Raw genomic sequence first — 17,123 nt, 5'->3', positions numbered from 1 at the left:
ATCTACAGACCACCTGCGTGGAGCTTGTGGACCAGTGGTGGTGCATGCATTACAGTCTGAGAAGCACTGATCTAGATCATATTCCCCTGCCTTGCTTATGAGAGCCTCATGTGGGACTGGGTGAAAAGCTATTGCACATCTACAGGCAGTCCCTGAGTTACGCGGATCCGACTTATGTCGGATCCGCAGTTACGAACGGGGCCCATCTCCCTGGTCTCCAGCAGACCAGGGAGAGGAAGCAAAGCGGCGGAGCACCCGCGTGCTCCTTGGCTTTGCTCTGCTGTTCACTGCCCGTGTGCTCCTTGGCTTTGCTCTGCTTTGCTCCCCGTCTCCCTGGTCTGCAGACCAGGGGAACGGGGAGCAAAGCAGCGGACCACGCGGGCAGCGGACAGCCCAGACGCGTCTTTGCTCCCCGTCCCCCTGGTCTGCAGACCAGGGAGAGGGGGAGCAAAGCAGAGCAAAGCCACGGAGCCCGAGGGCAGCAGGACAGCCATGGCGCGTCTGGGCTGTCCCGCTGCCCCCGTGCTCTGCGGCTTTGCTCCGGACGCCTGTGGTACAGCAGCTGGGGCGCTGCCGGTTGGTCCCGTAGCATCGCTCTGGGCGCTACTGGACCAACCTGGCAGCACCCCAGCTGCTCTGCCCCAGGCGTCCTGATTCAGCCACTGCTGGTCAGTTTCAGCAGCGGCTGAATCAGGACGCCTGGGGCAGAGCAGCTGGGGTGCTGCTGGGTTGGTCCAGTAGGGCCGAGGAGCAGCGGCGCTACTGGACCAACCCAGCAGCACCCCAGCTGCTCTGCCCCAGGCGTCCCCAAGTCAGCCGCTGCTGAAACTGACCAGTGGCTGACTACAGGAAGCCCCTGCCCCGGGCTTCCTGGAATCAGCCGCTGATCAGTTTCAGCAGCAGCTGACTTGGGGATCCCTGGGGTTCTTAAGTTGAATCTGTATGTAAGTCAGAACTGGCATCAGTTTCAGTAGCGGCTGAATCTGGACACCAGTTCCGACTTACATACAGATTCAACTTAAGAACAAACCTACAGTCCCTATCTTGTACGTAACCCGGGGACTGCCTGTACTGCTTTCCCCAGTGTGAAGAGGAACCCTAAACACTGGTCAGCAGCCGAGAGTTTAGAATCCCCAGATCCCTGGGTTCCAGCTCAGTGCACATTCCTGTAGACTCCAGGGTGTATAGTGGTGCTTGCTTTGTCTGTCTGTCTGGAGCACAGCCTGCCTTCGTGCCAGAGACAGCCTGATCCATCCAAAATGTGGTACCTGCTGCAAAATCCAGTACACTTGAGAGGAATGCCTGCAGGCACGTACAGCAAGGATGTTAAATTGCGGTTACCTAACTGATTGTGTACGACTGGTTGATAAGGGGTAGCTCCAGGAGCTGGCTCGAGCCAGGACCGGGCAGTCCCAGCTCATGCCGGCTCCGGGAGCCATCTCCGCTGCAGCTCTGCATTTTAAATGTACTAAGAGCCATCGGGCTCTTACTACATTTAAAAATGCAGAGGCAGAGCGGCCTGGACCAGCGCGAGTTGGGACTGCTTGGTTTCGGCTCACGCTGAGTCCAGCTGTTCGTTGTGGCCAGAGCTGGCTGAGGCCAGGGGCTGCTCCGGCAGCAGCCCCTGTGCCCGGCCCTCCCAGGCCGCCACGAACAGGGACTGCATGGCGGCAGCAGCCCCTGTCTGCAGGGGGGTGCACAGCTCCCCGCTGGGCCCCCCCATAAACAGGGGCTGCTACCAGAGCAGCCTCTGCCCAAGGCGATCCTCAGCCTGCCGCGGGCAGAGACTGCTTTGCCCCTGCTGCCTCTGATAGAGGGGGCAGGTGGCACCGTGGACATGGTGTTGGGGGGAACCAGCTTTTAAGCTGGCTCCCCCCAGCACTGACTCCTCTCCCCCCCTTACTGCCGGTCAGAGGCGGGGGAGGGGGACGTAGCGAGTAGTCGATACTCCAGTCAAATACCCAATAAGACTTTGCTTTTGGGGAAGTCGACTAGTCGCTTCCATCTCTAGGGTATAGGGGGGCACAGAGCTGGAAAAGGGGCACAAGCAGGAGGTAGTAGTGTGGTGTGTGGAAGGACACTTGCAGGAGCTGGTGGGGGGGGGCGGAAGAGATAGAAGTGCTGGCAAGAAGGTAGCACTGGCAGGGGTTAGGTAAAGGGGTGGATGGGCAGCTAGCAATGCTTCATGATTGTGGGGAGGGCGAGGGAAGGGGCTATGAGCAACAGGGGGTCTTGGCAGGGGGAGGGGGAGGGGGGAGGCTGTGAGCTGCCAGCGGTCCTGGCTGGAGCAGGGCAGGGGGTCCCACCTGAGGGCTGTGAGCAGCTGGGGGTCCTGGCGAGGAAGTGGGGGGGGGGACTGTGAGCAGCCAGGGGTCCCAGCGGGGGGAGGAGGCCTCTGAGCAGCTGGGGGTCCCGGCTGGGGTGGGGGGGAGGCTGTGAGCAGCTGGGGGCCCCGGCTGGGGTGGGGGGAGGCTGTGAGCAGCTGGGGGTCCCGGTGGGGCAGGACAGGGGTCCCAGCGGGGGGGGGGGATGTGAGTAGCCGGGGGTCCCGGCGTGGGGAGGAGGCCTCTGAGCAGCTGGGGGTCCCGGCGGGGGGTAGGGGGGGAGGCTGTGAGCAGCTGGGGGTCCCAGGGGGGCAGGACAGTGGTCCTAGCGGGGGGGAGGAGGCTCTGAGCAGCTGGGGGTCCCGGCAGGGCAGGACAGGGGTCCCAGCGGGGGGGGGGGGGAGGCTGTGAGCAGCTGGTGGTCCCGGAGGGGCAGGACAGTGGTCCTAGTGGGGGGGGGGAGGCTGTGAGCAGCTGGGGGTCCTGGCTGGGGGAAGGCTGTGAGCAGCTGGGGGTCCTGGCAGGGGGGAGGAGGGGAAGCTGTGAGCAGCTGGGAGTCCCGGGGGGGGCAGGACAGTGGTCCCAGCGGGGGGGGGAGGCTCTGAGCAGCTGGGGGTCCCAGCTGAAGGTCCCGGGGGAGGCTGTGAGCAGCTGGGAGTCCCGGGGGGGGCAGGACAGTGGTCCCAGCGGGGGGGAGGCTCTGAGCAGCTGGAGGTCCGGGGGGGGGGGCTCTGAGCAGCTGGGGGTCCCAGCTGGAGGTCCGGGGGGGGGGCAGGACAGTGGTCCCAGCGGAGGGGAGGCTCTGAGCAGCTGGAGGTCCGGGGGGGGCTCTGAGCAGCTGGGGGTCCCAGCTGGAGGTCCCGGGGGGGGGGCAGGACAGTGGTCCCAGCGGGGGGGGAGGCTCTGAGCAGCTGGAGGTCCCAGCTGGAGGTCCCGGGGGGGGGCAGGACAGTGGTCCCAGCGGGGGGGGGGGGGAGGCTCTGAGCAGCTGGAGGTCCGGGGGGGGGGGAGGCTCTGAGCAGCTGGAGGTCCCGGGGGGGGGGGCAGGACAGTGGTCCCAGAGGGGGGGGGAGGCTCTGAGCAGCTGGAGGTCCGGGGGGGGGGGGCTCTGAGCAGCTGGGGGTCCCAGCTGGAGGTCCCGGGGGGGGGCAGGACAGTGGTCCCAGAGGGGGGGGGAGGCTCTGAGCAGCTGGAGGTCCGGGGGGGGGGGCTCTGAGCAGCTGGGGGTCCCAGCTGGAGGTCCGGGGGGGGGGCAGGACAGTGGTCCCAGAGGGGGGGGAGGCTCTGAGCAGCTGGAGGTCCGGGGGGGGGGGCTCTGAGCAGCTGGGGGTCCCAGCTGGAGGTCCGGGGGGGGACAGGACAGTGGTCCTAGCGGGGGGGAGGCTCTGTGCAGCTGGGGGTCCCGGCCAGCCCGCGCCGGCCGGTGTCAGCTTGCAGCGGGAGCTCCACCCTCCCGGCCGCCCTCCAGCCCGACCCTCCCCGGGCGGCGAGCGAGGGGCCGGCCCCGCCGGCGCAGGGAGCAGCAGCGCCGCGCCCGCCCGCCCGCAGCCCGCACTCGGCCGGCGCCGCGCCTCGAAGTTGGCCGGGCCGGCCGCACCATGCCCCAGCTGCCGCCCGCGGGCGGCGACGACCTGGGCGCCCCGGACGAGCTGATCCCCTTCCAGGACGAGGGCGAGGAGCAGGACAAGGGCGCGGGGCGCGGCTCGGCCCACGGGGACCTGGACGAGCTCAAGTCCTCGCTGGTGCACGAGTCCGAGAACCGCCGCGCCAGCGCCTCGGGCTCCGACTCGGAGGTGAGGGGCCGGGCCGGGCCGGGGCCGGGGCCGGCCGGGCTGGGGGCAGCGCTCACCCCTCTCCCCTTTGTGTCTCCCCGCAGGCGGAGCGCCCGCCGCCGCCGCAGCCCCGAGAAAGTTTCCAGAAGCCGCGGGACTATCTCGCCGAAGGTACCGGCCCCGTCCCCAGCGCGCCCCGAGCGCCCCCGGCCCCGTCCCCAGCGCGCCCCGAGCGCCCCCGGCCCCGTCCCCAGCGTGCCCCCGGCCCCATCCCCAGCGCGCCCCGAGCGCCCCCGGCCCCATCCCCAGCGCGCCCCGAGCGCCCCCGGCCCCGTCCCCAGCGCGCCCCCGGCCCCGTCCCCAGCGCGCCCCGAGCGCCCCCGTCTCCGTCCCCAGCGCGCCCCGAGCGCCCCCGTCTCCGTCCCCAGCGCGCCCCGAGCGCCCCCGGCCCCAGCCCTGTGCTCTACAGTCTGCCCCCTCTGCTCCCCCGGCACCTCCTCGGGCTCCTTTCTGCCCCACTGCTCCCTGTGCCTCCCACCCACTCCCCTGCGCGCTTGTCCCCCTCGCCTCCCGGTGCGCCTTGGCTCACCCCAGCCTGCCCCTGAGCCCCTCTGGCCCCGGCCTCCTGCCCCTGTGCCCTTCGCCTCCCGGTGCGCCTTCGCTCACCCCAGCCCCTCGCCCTCCGGCCCGCCTCCCTTTCCCCGTGTCCCCCTCGCCCCCGTGCCACATCGGTGGGGAGTCGCCCCCGGGCCAGGAGCAAGCCTTGGACTGGAAGGGCCCCCTGGGCTCTGCCTAGTCCCCGGCCCACATCGGCCGCGGCTGAGGGAGCCAGGCCCTGGAGGACCCTGCGCCCCCCCGCAGCTCGCCCGCCCTCCCTCTTCGCTGTTTACATCGTTCGGGTACTTGCAGACGCGTCGCCAGACTCGTAACTTCTTTGTTTTCTTTCTCCCTGTCCGGCCCCCCTCTCCTCCCCGCTTGCCCGGCCCAGCGAGGCGGACTCCGGGCAAGGATCCCCAGTGTCGCTCACTCCACTTCACTTTGGGGCCCCCTTTTCTCCAGCTTTAAAAACTCCAGCGCTTCTGCCATCTTCCCACTGGCCGGCCGCTCGCACCCCTCCGCCCATGCCCCAGCTGAGCCTGTTCTTTTCTCTCCAGTAGTGAGAAGACAGCAAGATGGAGGCTTCTTTAAGGGGCCCCCCTACCCAGGTTACCCCTTCCTGATGATCCCCGAGCTGGGCAGCCCCTATCTGCCCAACGGAGCCCTGTCCCCTGGCGGTGCTCGTACAGTAAGTGCTGCTCACTTTGGTTTGGCCCCTGTGCTGTCACAAGAACTCCCTTCTCCCCACAGCCCAGTGGGGGAGAGACTTGCCCCTCCCTACCTGAGGGGGAGAGCTCTGATGGCCAGGGCCAAATGGGGTCTGGGGTGGCTTTGGCTGTCTCTGACTCTTTGTTTGGGGCAGGTTTTCATCCTGCTGAGAATGGTGGGGAGACTGCCCCCCTGGAGAAGTGAGTTTTGATTTTCATTCGGAAGCCGAGGAGAGGAGGGAGGCGGTTTTTCTACCCTCGTTCCTTTCCTTGGGGTGCACGTGTTCCCCTTGGTACAGCGAGACCTCCACCGCATGGGCCCTCCACCGCATGGGCCGGGATGGGGAAAGCGTCACTTTGCTCTCGGATTCATTCGCCCCTGCCTGGGTTGATCATTCAAGCGGATGCGGACAGACTAAATGGCTGTGCAGAACCCCGCTGAAGCTAGGGTCCCAAACTTGTGCCCCTTGCTCTTTGGGAAGTTACACACTGTCAGCTTAACCATCAGGCCTGCCAGACACACACCCTCGCCCTGGCTTATTGCATGGACCTCGCCTTAGACTGTGGCAGTAGAACTCTGGTGTAGCAAGTCTCAGTGTCATTCTTTGCTGCTGCGTGTTCACTTTTCGTCTTTCTCCTAACTTGGGAGGTGAAACAGACTCCTTCTGCTTGCTGGCAGGCAGTCGCTAGTCAGTTTTGCTCACAGTTTCATTGAGGGTGAGGCCGTTTTTTCCCTCTGCCGTCCCAGTGCCGCACTTGGCTGGACAAGGGACCTGTCCAGAGACCCAGTGATTTCAGAGGTGGCACAGGGGGGCCCTGTTATGAGGGTTGGGGGCCTCAGTGTGAAGGAGCCCCACTCCTTCTCGGGCCCTTTGGGGGCTATTGCAATGCGAATGGCCAGGTGCCTGTGCTGTGCTCTGTTGCTTGGGTTGCAAACATTGCTCAGGATGGTTTGCTTTAAAGGTGAAGGCTCCCAATGCTGCAATTTGTCACTCTCATGCGGACTTCCGTGCTTGCACAGACCCCCATTAATGGGGATGGCCCATGTGGACACAGCAGTCTGCCTGTGTGTGACAAATTGCAGGGTCAGGGCCGTGGTGCCTGTGTTGTAATTTCATGGCGTTGTCTCTCTTGGATCTGAGTTTTGTAAACACTTTTTTTTAAAACCACAGAGGCACAAAAAATAAGGGGCAGACTTGACTTGATCCTGCCTCTTTAATGAGTGTTTGTGGGAAATATCCAAGATTCTCACTTGGTGGTGTATTTGTTTTACTTAACTAGCTCTTATCTGCTGGGGGAGGAGCTGTCGATTCTGCAATAACTTAAGTTCCATGCAAAAGAAACATGCCTGCTGTTTGATTTCTAACGCCTGCCATTTAAAGCTCAAATGTAAATTCTGGATGGAAAGCTAATAAAGAATCCAGTGGGGAGTCCTGTTACATGTGTAAAACCTGAGAAACCTGACCATGGGTTTCTTCTGTTTGCATTGCTTTTCTCATTTAAAGGGATCTCTTAGACTTTTGAAAGCTGTTAATGGGCTGACATTGTCTGTCTCTCCATCAGCATTTAGAGAAGTGATTAAGCAAATTGACCAAGCCTTAGACAGAGTGCAAAGGAGAGCAAATTGAATTCCCCAGAACACCCAGCAATGCCCCATCCCCAAATCCTTGCTCTGCAAATGCCACAACCTCAGGGGCTCATTGTCTTCCGGTGGCCTTGAGAGGTTCCCTGCCTGCCTGCTTATCCCCAACTGGAACCTATTGTCATCCTTTCCTTGGGGAGGTGCACACCTTATCAGTGATCGGGGCCCTTCCCGTGGCTGCTGATTTAATTCTGGAACTTTTGTCTCTTGAGGTGAAAGGCCTGAACAAGATAAATGCCATGCTTGAGTGACTCTTAATAATGATTAAGGGAAGCCTGAGAAACTTGCCCAGCAGAACCGGTTAATTCTGCTGTCATCAGAAGCTGCTCTATTCACTTGTGGCATTTAAAACAGGCCGCAATATCTGGGGCATGGATGGCTTGTTTCCTTGTATGCCTGAAAGCAACTGGCACGAGGACTTGTACAAATAATGCTCTAAAGGAATCGGGTTAGTTGGCATTGAATGCTTTTCAATTCTTAATGTTTTATTGTTGGAAACAAAACCCTTTAAGTGATGTCCATCGTTTGGCCAGGTTTTAATGAACCCATTATTCACACTTGCCTTTGCTAAATTATTGATAGGAGGGTTTTACATGCATTCCTATGAAGAGATTTAGACTTTCCTTTAAGTTGTGACTTACATTCATGCTCACTTCTTTACACCTATCTCTGAAAATATGGTATCTAAAACCATCTGGCTCCAACAGTCGTTGAGTGTTAAATGATGTTTGAATTATTAGCCATTTGGTCGTTGGTTCATTAACACGGGTCAATACCGCATTCAGCCATATGACATAACTGTGTTTTAATTATCCATTTACTGATAATTAGGAATTAGAACTTTTGGCTTTTCATTTAGATCTGAACAGCTAGACTGTACTTGCCTTGAGGGCATGATTATACAAATATGCCGGTGTGGCTGAGTAAAGGTTATAGTTGCCGTTTGTCACTGTTATTTGTATTAATAAATTTCACACACGAGACTCGATTGGGAGGAATGACAAATACCAGCAAGGACTAAGAAATAAAAAAAGAGGCAAAGTAAGATTAGAAGCATAGGCAGAAGATAAGTAATATGTTTCATTTAATAAATCTTGGAATGGTGGGGAAATTCAAGAGAACTAGAAGTGAGCTAATGTACCCATACTTTAAAAGAGTAAATAGGATAGCCCAGGTAATTATAGGCCTGTTAGCCGGACATTGATCTAAGAGATGGTTATGTAATGAAACCTGGTAAACAGGGCTACTAGGAAAAGAAGTAGTCTTCAGCTAACTTCAATCAGTTTTTAGTGGGACCACAAGTGGCTGACAAAGGTATGATGGATGGTAAAAGTGTTGATGTTGTACGCTTGGACTTCATTGGAGTACCTGACTTTTTGCTCAATGTTTTGGCGAAAAAACAAGCGTTGTTCAAAAACAGTGCAGCGCATATGTTTAAACACTTTGGATGGGGTCCTGTGAGGACTTCTTTTATAGGGTTGGGTTGAGGTATTTTTATCAAATAGCTGAAAGAAAGTATAAAATCATTTCATTTAAAGTTTGCAAATGTCACACGAGTTGGTGGGGTAGTAAAGGATGAGGCGAGCAGGTCACTGATACAGAATGTTCTAGATGTGTTTTTATAAGCTTGATACAATCAGATACAATTCAGCCAAATGCAGATCATACATCTAGGGACAGAGAAAGTAGCTCATGCTTGCAGAATGGGAGCTGCACGGTAGGGAGCAGGGATTCTGAAGTGGATTGGGGTGATGGGGAGCCACCAAATGAAATTGAGCTTTGATGGGATGCTCTAGCTGAGAGGGCTAGTGCTGCCTCAGAATGCATCAGTAGTGGAGCAGTGAAGTGGTGTATCTGTGTATACACCAGACCGTTACAGGTTGGACCTCCCTGGTCGGTCCTGAACAAGGAAGTTTATCGGACATGGGGTGGTCCCCTGCCATCGGCCTCCCAGCCTGTCACTGCTCCCTGCTGCTGGCTCTTTCTGGCCCAGAACCCGGCCTCACTGCTGCCACCGGGCTCCAGCTCTGGCCCCCATGCCACTGGTGGGGCCAGACCTCCCCAGCTTCACCACGGGGCTCCTGGCTGCACTGTCAGACCTCCCTGCCCCATGGCTCTTTAGAGAGGTGCAACCTACATTGGAATATCGTGCCCAGTTCTGGTAACCACACTTCAAGACGGTGCTGAAAATTTGGAGCGTGTTCAGGGAACAGTTACAAGAGGGTCTAAGGACTGGACAGCCTGCTGCCTTATGTGGAGAGATGTAAGAACTTCCATTGATTTTTTTTTTCCTATCAAAAAGAAATTTAAGAAATGCATGAGCTATTTTCAAAAGCATGAAAAAATCCAATGGCAGGAAATAGAAATTAGACAAATTCAAAGAGGACGTAAGGAGCACATTTTTAGCAGTGATCTTTGCTTAGCTTTCCTAGGGTACTAGTGGACTGTGTATCTTTTGACATCTTTAAACCAAGTTTGGATGTCTTTCTAAAGGATATGTCACAGCTCAGTCAGAACTTGTGAAGCTGGTGCTAGGGTTGCCAGGTGTCCGGTTTTGAACCGGACAGTCCAGTATTTGAGTTTTCTGTTCAGGAAACAAATTGAGAAAATAGAAATGTCCAGTATTCTCTAAATACGATGGAATGTAGATTGTGATGTCATGTCAATGTGCCCGGTATTTTTGTTGAAACTGTCTGGCAACCCTAGCTGGCATAGGAACTACATGGTGAAATTTGGTGGCCATTGTCATGGAAGAAGTCAGACTAGATGATTTTAATGGTCCTTTCTGGCTTTAAAATCTAGAAACTGTTCCGGTACTGCCCAGAGGCCCTAGCCAATGGGCTGGGCAGTAGACAATCACTGTCCGCATCCTCCAAAGTTTAGCTTACAAGATTCAGCAGGTGAACTGAGCAAATGGGGAGGGGTGAGTTGAGGAGAGGGTAATAGGAACAGTAGCCTCGTTTGGCATAAAGTGGGTTTTAGTAACTGAGACAGATAAAGGACAGGCCTAGTCTCAACTGGCCATCAGCTGTCGGTGTTTTGGGGGATCATGGTAGAAATTAGTCTTAAAATGAGACTTGAGGAAGGGCAGGGCTTGATGGGTTTTAGTTTTGAGAGCGCGAGGATGTTCTAGGCTTATGGGACTCCGAAGCGATAGTGGGAGAAATCGGAAGAGAGGTTAGCTGGTAGTGCTGGGTGAAGGACTGATGAAGCAGGAAGGTGGCAATGGAAAGGCAGGGCAGGGCAAAGCTGGGAAGGACCTAAAAGATCAGTACAAGCCGTGTGTACTGGATGCGGTGGAGAAAGGGGTTGTCAGTGGATGGGATTGGAAGGGCTGACGTGATCAGGCCACGTAAGGTTTTAGCAGCTGTGTTTTGAATGGACCCGGGGGGGACGACCAATTGAAATTAAACTTGGAAATATGTCAGTCCTCTCGCCGAGCTCGGGCGTGGGCGTGGGAGTTTGGAAACAGACACTCGGTGGGAGGGAGGTGCTTGGAAAAAACGGTTCTCAGTGTGATGATGGGCAGCAGCTTGAAAATGAGTTCTCAGAGCCCAGTGCAATTTGGACTGCAGCTGCAGGGGTGTTCTCTCGCCATAGGGAACTTGTTGCTCCGGTATGTGAGTGGCCTGCACCGTTCAGGCACCATGGTCTGGGAAACACATGGACAAATTGTTGGGGTCCAAAGAAGAGCATTCGGGATGATCAGGGTTGGTCTGTCTTGTGTTTTGCATATGGTGTCTATAAAGATGGTATCTAGGTGCTGGAGGGGTTGACCATGGCGAGGTGACAAGAGCCTGAAACATACAGGCTGGCTCTGAGACCATTAAGAAGGAGCGTAAGAGCCAATGAATATTTCCTCTCCAACCTGCTGAAGTAAGGGAATTTAGGACAATACATGGAGAGCGGAACTTGAGACAAAGGCATGAAATGACGGAAAGGAATATTGTCTTGGGGTGACTATTGTGATGCACTTGAAAACTCTGAAAATGACAAGCTGTCATGTTATGTGGGAGGCATTTCCTGGGTCGGGGCTCTGCAGGGAAGCATGAGATCTGGGGTTTGTGTAATCAGTCTGTAAAGAGTCAGCCTTGTGCGAATTGGAGTGAATTGTGGCTGTCTACTTGAGGGAGCAGCAGCCGGCTTTCTCTCTGTTTTGGCTCTCGTGTGTTAAGGTTCTGGATTCCAACAGAGTCTTGTGACACTGCAGTATTCCCGAAATAGCATTATTGGTTTGTACCTAAATTCATGAATATAACAAATATCAGGATGGCTTTTCTGATAAGAAGTTTTGCACCGAAGAGTCATCTCCTCAGGTAGAGGCTAGAAGACCTATCACTTCTCACATTTCAAACAAGACTCCCTAAATTCTGTGCCAGCAGGGCCCCATGTCTGGTTGGCCCTGAAGCCCTACAGTAATAAACAGGACTAGTAATACTGTAGGTAAAAGTTGTGGGGTCTTGTGAGGCAGACTGCTTGACTGAGCTCGCTTTCATCTCTGCTGCCTGTAGTATTTACGGAGGGTTGGATGCCTCTTTTGGGCCCTGCACTATGGGACAAACAGGACAGCTGATGATTGCAGCTGTATTTGGAATGCCGATTTCCATGCCTGTTAGCATTTTAGTTCCATTGGGTTCTTTCCCTCCCCACACGGAACCCCCTATTTAAGATGACTTCTCACTTCCAAAATGGGGGTTGACTCCACCTGCTTTTTTTTGGCTGCTTTATTATGTAAAAAGCCTGAAAGATTTTTTTTTCTACTTTAAAGTATCCGAGAGGTCACATCTGTTTTATCTTATTGATAAATCCTGCACATTACAGTGATGTAATAAATAAGACAAAGGAAAGCTGGGTCTGTAGCCTATTCTATTTAACTCCAGGAAACTTGGAGTCAGGGTTCATCCACCACTTTCTCTCTGATGGATTGATGTCTGTTATGTGTTTATTTGTCAGAAGCCCCCCATACTGTTAATTACCTAGCTCCTCTACACTTCCAGTGGCATCTGAACCCTTACCTTGCCTACGTACATAGCATGAGAGTCATCTGAGAGAGTTCAGCATCTTGGGCAGGACTGTCTTGCAGGTACTACTGGAAAATATTTCATGTGCAGTGTGGGCCGTAATTATGTTGGTGCTGCTTCTAGTATTGCTTTCACACCCCTAAGGTAGTTTGGGATTCAGCTTGTATGAAGGACAGATGGCATTTGAGTCTGTTGTGTTGGTGCTCTGCCTTGTGCTTACCAATACAGGCCTCGTTTCTTGGATGAATGTGACGACGGGAGTCGTCTTCTGATACGGGGAGGGCCAATGCGGTGTGGCTCGGAGGATGGATGGTCCCTCTAGTTACCTAGTTTGATATAATTACTCGATGCTAGTGTGAAAAGAAGGGTCACGCATGCAACTTCCCAAGTGCCTAGAGTCATGTCACCAGCAGAGCTGCACAGGGTCAATGCAGGAGTTCCCAGAAACTCCTAGAATGGGCATAAATGTTCGGACCCTGGAAAAGGGCAAGCTTGAGGTTTTCTACTTGCTTTTGCCATGGAAACTATGTAGCTGGTCACTTCCACGGTGATTTATCTCCTTCAGTGCGGCAGAGCTGATTGATTTTAAATGGAGGTGATTGAAATTGTCAGTGGTAATCAGACTTTTCCATTGTACTTTAATTATTTTCCAAGAAAGCGTATTCTCATTGGTTGACATCCCTATTAAGGGACTTCGATTTCCAACTTAATAGGGTCTTCACACTAGATTTGGGACATCTTTTTGCTATCTATGAGCAGGGCTCGACAAACCAGTGAATCTACTTGCCCGTGGTGAGTAGATTTCAGCCGGTCACCCCGTTTACTGGCGGCGCGCGCATGCGCAATGCGGGTCTTGCACATGCGCAGTGCAGGGCTGGCGAGTTGATTTCGCCGCGGTTTGTCAAGCCCTGACTATGAGTGTATACTATAATTATATATTTATTTAAGCGAATATATAACTGTTTCTGGATTATTAATTCAATATTTTTAGTGTGCTAAAAGATGCTGAATGATCTATTGCTTATTTACTCAATAATTAACTTTTTGCTCATGGTTTGTGTCATGCTGGAATTTAATGAAACACACAAAACAGCATATACAATTTAATTGTATTAACCAGAACAATCCCTTAATACAGTGGATGACCTGTTGTGCCATATTTATAAAGCTTGACCTCAAAGGTTAGATATTTTTTCCCAATTCTTTCTTTATATAGAGAAGCAGCCTTTAACTCAAAGTTCTTGTCAGAGCTCATGGGTTCTGCAGTTTTTAGTGGGACGCTTTAAGAGATGATGATAACTTTTTAGTCCTTAACACATTTTGTTCTACATTCAGATTTGATTTGTAACAGATTTATTTTTTCAAAGATAGACAGGATTTAAATATAATTAGAAAAGTCCAAACTAAATAAAAAAGTGATTTTTTTAAATTGACCCTGCAGAGTGCATTGTAATTGCTGATCCAGGTTATTGTCACCCTGAGGAAACCTATTGATGGTTAAAGACAGTCATTCATTTTGGTTTCAATGCTTTACACCCGTTTTTGCTCAAACTCAATAGCTTATGTGCTCCGAGGTGGCCTCACTCTGCATTATAAGTGGAGCTGGCAGGGGCGTTGAGAGTTAAAGTTGCCTCATGGTTTTCCATTGTAAAAGCCTGTTTATTAATTATAAAGCCTGTTTATAATAAAAAGCCGAGTACTAATTATTCAGGCTGAAATTTTCCATGCCTCAGGCTGACTTTTTTTTTCTTAATTTCAGTGAAAATGTTTCAGGTGCTTCTGAGACTGTCGTCTGGGAACATCTGTTGTGCAGGGAGTGCTAGAGAAGTTTCTTTCAGACTTTTCATTGAGAAGCCCTGGTGTGTCTGCTTTGGAGAAGAGTTGAATTTGACAGGCTTGTTCTGGGGTCACAGAAGTGAAGTCCGTCAAAACTTGGAGTTCTCTGCATTGGGCAGGAACTTTTCCTGTGCACTGAGCATGCTCCGTCTCGGGGCAGCAGGAGCTGAGCGGGGCATGCCCTGCAGTGGCTTCTCCTGCCTGCGGAGGGACACTCCCTCCTGCCTTTCCCCCGCTGGAACCCCCATGGTGTGGAAGAGGAGGGATGCAGGGGAGTGAGGAGCAAAGAAGGATCAGAACTAGGGATGTAAAATCTCATTTAATTAGTTAACCGGTTAAACATTATGTGTAACCGGTAAATCGATTAAATGGGGGTGGTTGGAGGGCTGCTCCAACCCAGCTGGGCTGGAGTCCTCCCCCCCACCCCACCCCCCAGGCAGGCATTGGTCCTGGTGCGCTTGGGCCAGGCCCACAGCACGAGCAAATGGGGCCTGCTTCAGTTGTGCTGCTGTGCCTCTGCCCAGAGCACACCGCACCAGGTGGGCCAGGCCTGTCATGGGTGGGGGCTACTCCAAGGTGGTGGGGGGTTGCTTCAGCCCCCACCAGTTAACCATAATCGATTAAACATTCAGGGTATGTCTACACTGCCACCCTAGTTCAAACTACGGTGGCAGTGTAGACATACCCTCACATGCTTAATCAGAAGCAAAATGCAGGACAATGTAGCACTTTAAAGACTAACAAGATGGTTTATTAGGTGATGAGCTTTCGTGGGCCAGACCCACTTCCTCACATCAAATAGTGGAAGAAAATAGTCACAACCATATATACCAAAGGATACAATTAAAAAAAATGAACACATATGAAAAGGACAAATCACATTTCAGAACAGGAGGGGGATGCGGGTGTGGGGGGGGAGGAAGGAAGGTAAGTGTCTGTGAATTGATGATATTAGAGGTGGGGAGAGTGGGATGTCTGTGAGCTAATGGTATTAGAGGTGATAATTGGGGAAGCTATCTTGGTAATGGGTAAGATAGTTTGAGTGTTTGTTCATTCCTTCTCGGAGAGTGTCGAATTTTAACATGAATGACAGTTCAGAGGATTCCCTTTCAAGTGCAGATGTAAAAGGTCTTTGTAGCAGAATGCAGGTGGTTAAGTCATTGAGAGAGTGTCCTTTCTGGTTAAAATGGCAAGAAATCAGAACAGCGGCAGATTGATGGGGGAATAGCGGCAGAGGGGGAGGGGCAGGGGCCGAGGGGTCTGTAATCCCTAGAGAACCCACTGCTCCAGAACCTGGAATAGAAGTAGGGACTCCTGAGGGCCAGCATTCCTCAGCGGTCAGCAAAGAGCTAGGAAGCACATTGGCAAAAGGTGGCTCATCCTGGCTGGTGGCTCATCCGGCATAGAGGGTAACAGCCTACTACTGTTACTGGTTAGCTGTTTAGCTCTAGTGAAGCCAAGCCGTCTGGATTGTGGATCTGAAGTTTGCAGGGCTGCTCATGACTCATCAGTATGGTTCCTCATAACAGGATTTCTTTTTTTTCTCTTTAGTTTAGTTAAAAAAACAAACAGACCTAGGAAATTACATACAAAAACTACAAGAATATTAAGGTAGCAAAAGTCGGCACTGCAAATGTGGGACATTCCAGATTTAAGGTTGCCTTTGCAAGCTTAATTCAGTTCCCTTGCATGTACGTTTTGTGGTGGTGTCTGAAATTTTAAGTTATGTACTTTCAAAAAAAACTCACGTTTAGGCTAAGTGACTTAGGAACACTAGTCCAATTGACTTCAGTGAGTCTTGGGTCCTAAATCATTTAGGCTTCTAAATTTCATCATTGGGTGCCTAAATCTAGACTTGCAAGCCTAAGTTTTAGCACCCGTCACACCTAGTTTTGAATATTTGGACCAGTCTTCAAATACTATAGCCCATACTGTTTTCCCATAGAATCTTGTCTCATTCAGTGAGCACAGATCTATTTGCTCCCCATGTTGTGGATGAACCTCAAAAGGGACAAGAAGGACCTCCCTTCAGTGCATAAGATGGACCTTTTCTGGGGCTGAGACAAGGCTGTGCAGCGAAGGAGAGTTTTTTCTGTAGGACTCCTGCCTCATTTCATAGAATCGTAGAAGATTAGGGTTGGAAGAGGCCTCACTGAGACCTACCCCCTGCTCCACCCCAACTAAATTGTCCCAGCCAGGGTTTTGTTGCAGAAGCTGGAAGATAGTTGATGAATGAGGCAGGAGATGGCAGGAAGAGAGCGGATGGTTTCATGGTTAAGGCAATTGAACGTTGCCCTGGAGAAATGGATTGTACCTCTGTCTCTGTCCATTTCTGTGTGATTCTGGGCAAGTCCCTGAAACCAAACTTCACACAATTAGTGTCCACTTGTGTGATCCTCGTTTTCTGGGTGCTCATCTTAGACACCTCTGGGTCTGATTGCACAAATTCTGAATGCTCATAACTGCATCCGAATCCATGGGAGTATGTACAACGCGGTGCGTTTTTGGAGTAAATTTAAAAAAAACTCTCAAATTGGGCACCGAGCATTAGCTGAAACTTTTTAAAATTTTGGTCTTTTATCTCCTTGAGCCTCAGGTTCCCATCTATGAAATGAGTGAAAATACCAGGTGTTCTCCCACGAGCATAGTGAACATGGACTGATCAATGCTTGTGGAGCATTGAGATACAGTGTGCCCTTGCAGAGCCCACGAGGAAATGATTTCTCTGTGCAGTGCCAGTTTTGGATGGTGTGCAGTAAATATGGCCTAAGGCCACAAGTTTAACGATGAGGATATAAAGAATATTGAGTAACTACTATTCAGCACTCAGCGAGGCAGGAGTTGGGTGGAAAAAATAACATATGATCATGCAAATAAAGACGGTATCATAATGCATATGTACAAGAAATCTGAATTAGGGATGTAAAAATTCAAAACAAAACGAGCCATGTAACCGATTGAAATTCACACGGTTATATGGTGAAACGCTCCGCAGGCTCCTGGTGGCAGCGGTAGCCGGGAGTTTAACCAACTGGTAAGGTTAACCGATAAGCTAGTGCTTATCGGTTAACCGGTTAAACTCTTACATCCCTAATCTGAATTAACATTGAACAGGCAACCATAAGAGTGCTTGACTTTACAAGCTTAACGCTTGTAATGTAACGCTTGTAATGTAAAGTCATTCCACGAGGAGTAACGGTAGTTCGGAATAGGAAGCCTAGTTC

General features: G+C 52.7%; 1 protein-coding gene across 2 annotated transcripts in view; it reads left to right on the top strand.

Moving 5' to 3' along the window:
* The first annotated feature begins 3,845 nt into the window (after positions 1-3,845).
* TCF7L1 (transcription factor 7 like 1) overlaps positions 3,846-17,123 on the top strand; it is a 92,293-nt gene continuing 79,015 nt past the window's right edge. The window contains exons 1-3 of one of the 2 annotated variants that reach the window (XM_075910880.1): positions 3,846-4,117; positions 4,201-4,267; positions 5,251-5,381. In XM_075910880.1, the coding sequence (XP_075766995.1) occupies positions 3,923-4,117; positions 4,201-4,267; positions 5,251-5,381 (393 nt within the window). In that variant the 5' untranslated portion in view covers positions 3,846-3,922. The remainder of the gene's footprint in view (positions 4,118-4,200; positions 4,268-5,250; positions 5,382-17,123) is intronic. The other variant, XM_075910883.1, reaches the window with a different exon arrangement.

The sequence above is a fragment of the Pelodiscus sinensis genome, chromosome 28 (assembly GCF_049634645.1).
Source record: "Pelodiscus sinensis isolate JC-2024 chromosome 28, ASM4963464v1, whole genome shotgun sequence".
Taxonomy (NCBI): domain Eukaryota; kingdom Metazoa; phylum Chordata; order Testudines; family Trionychidae; genus Pelodiscus; species Pelodiscus sinensis.
This window is presented reverse-complemented; position numbering and strand designations above follow the sequence as displayed.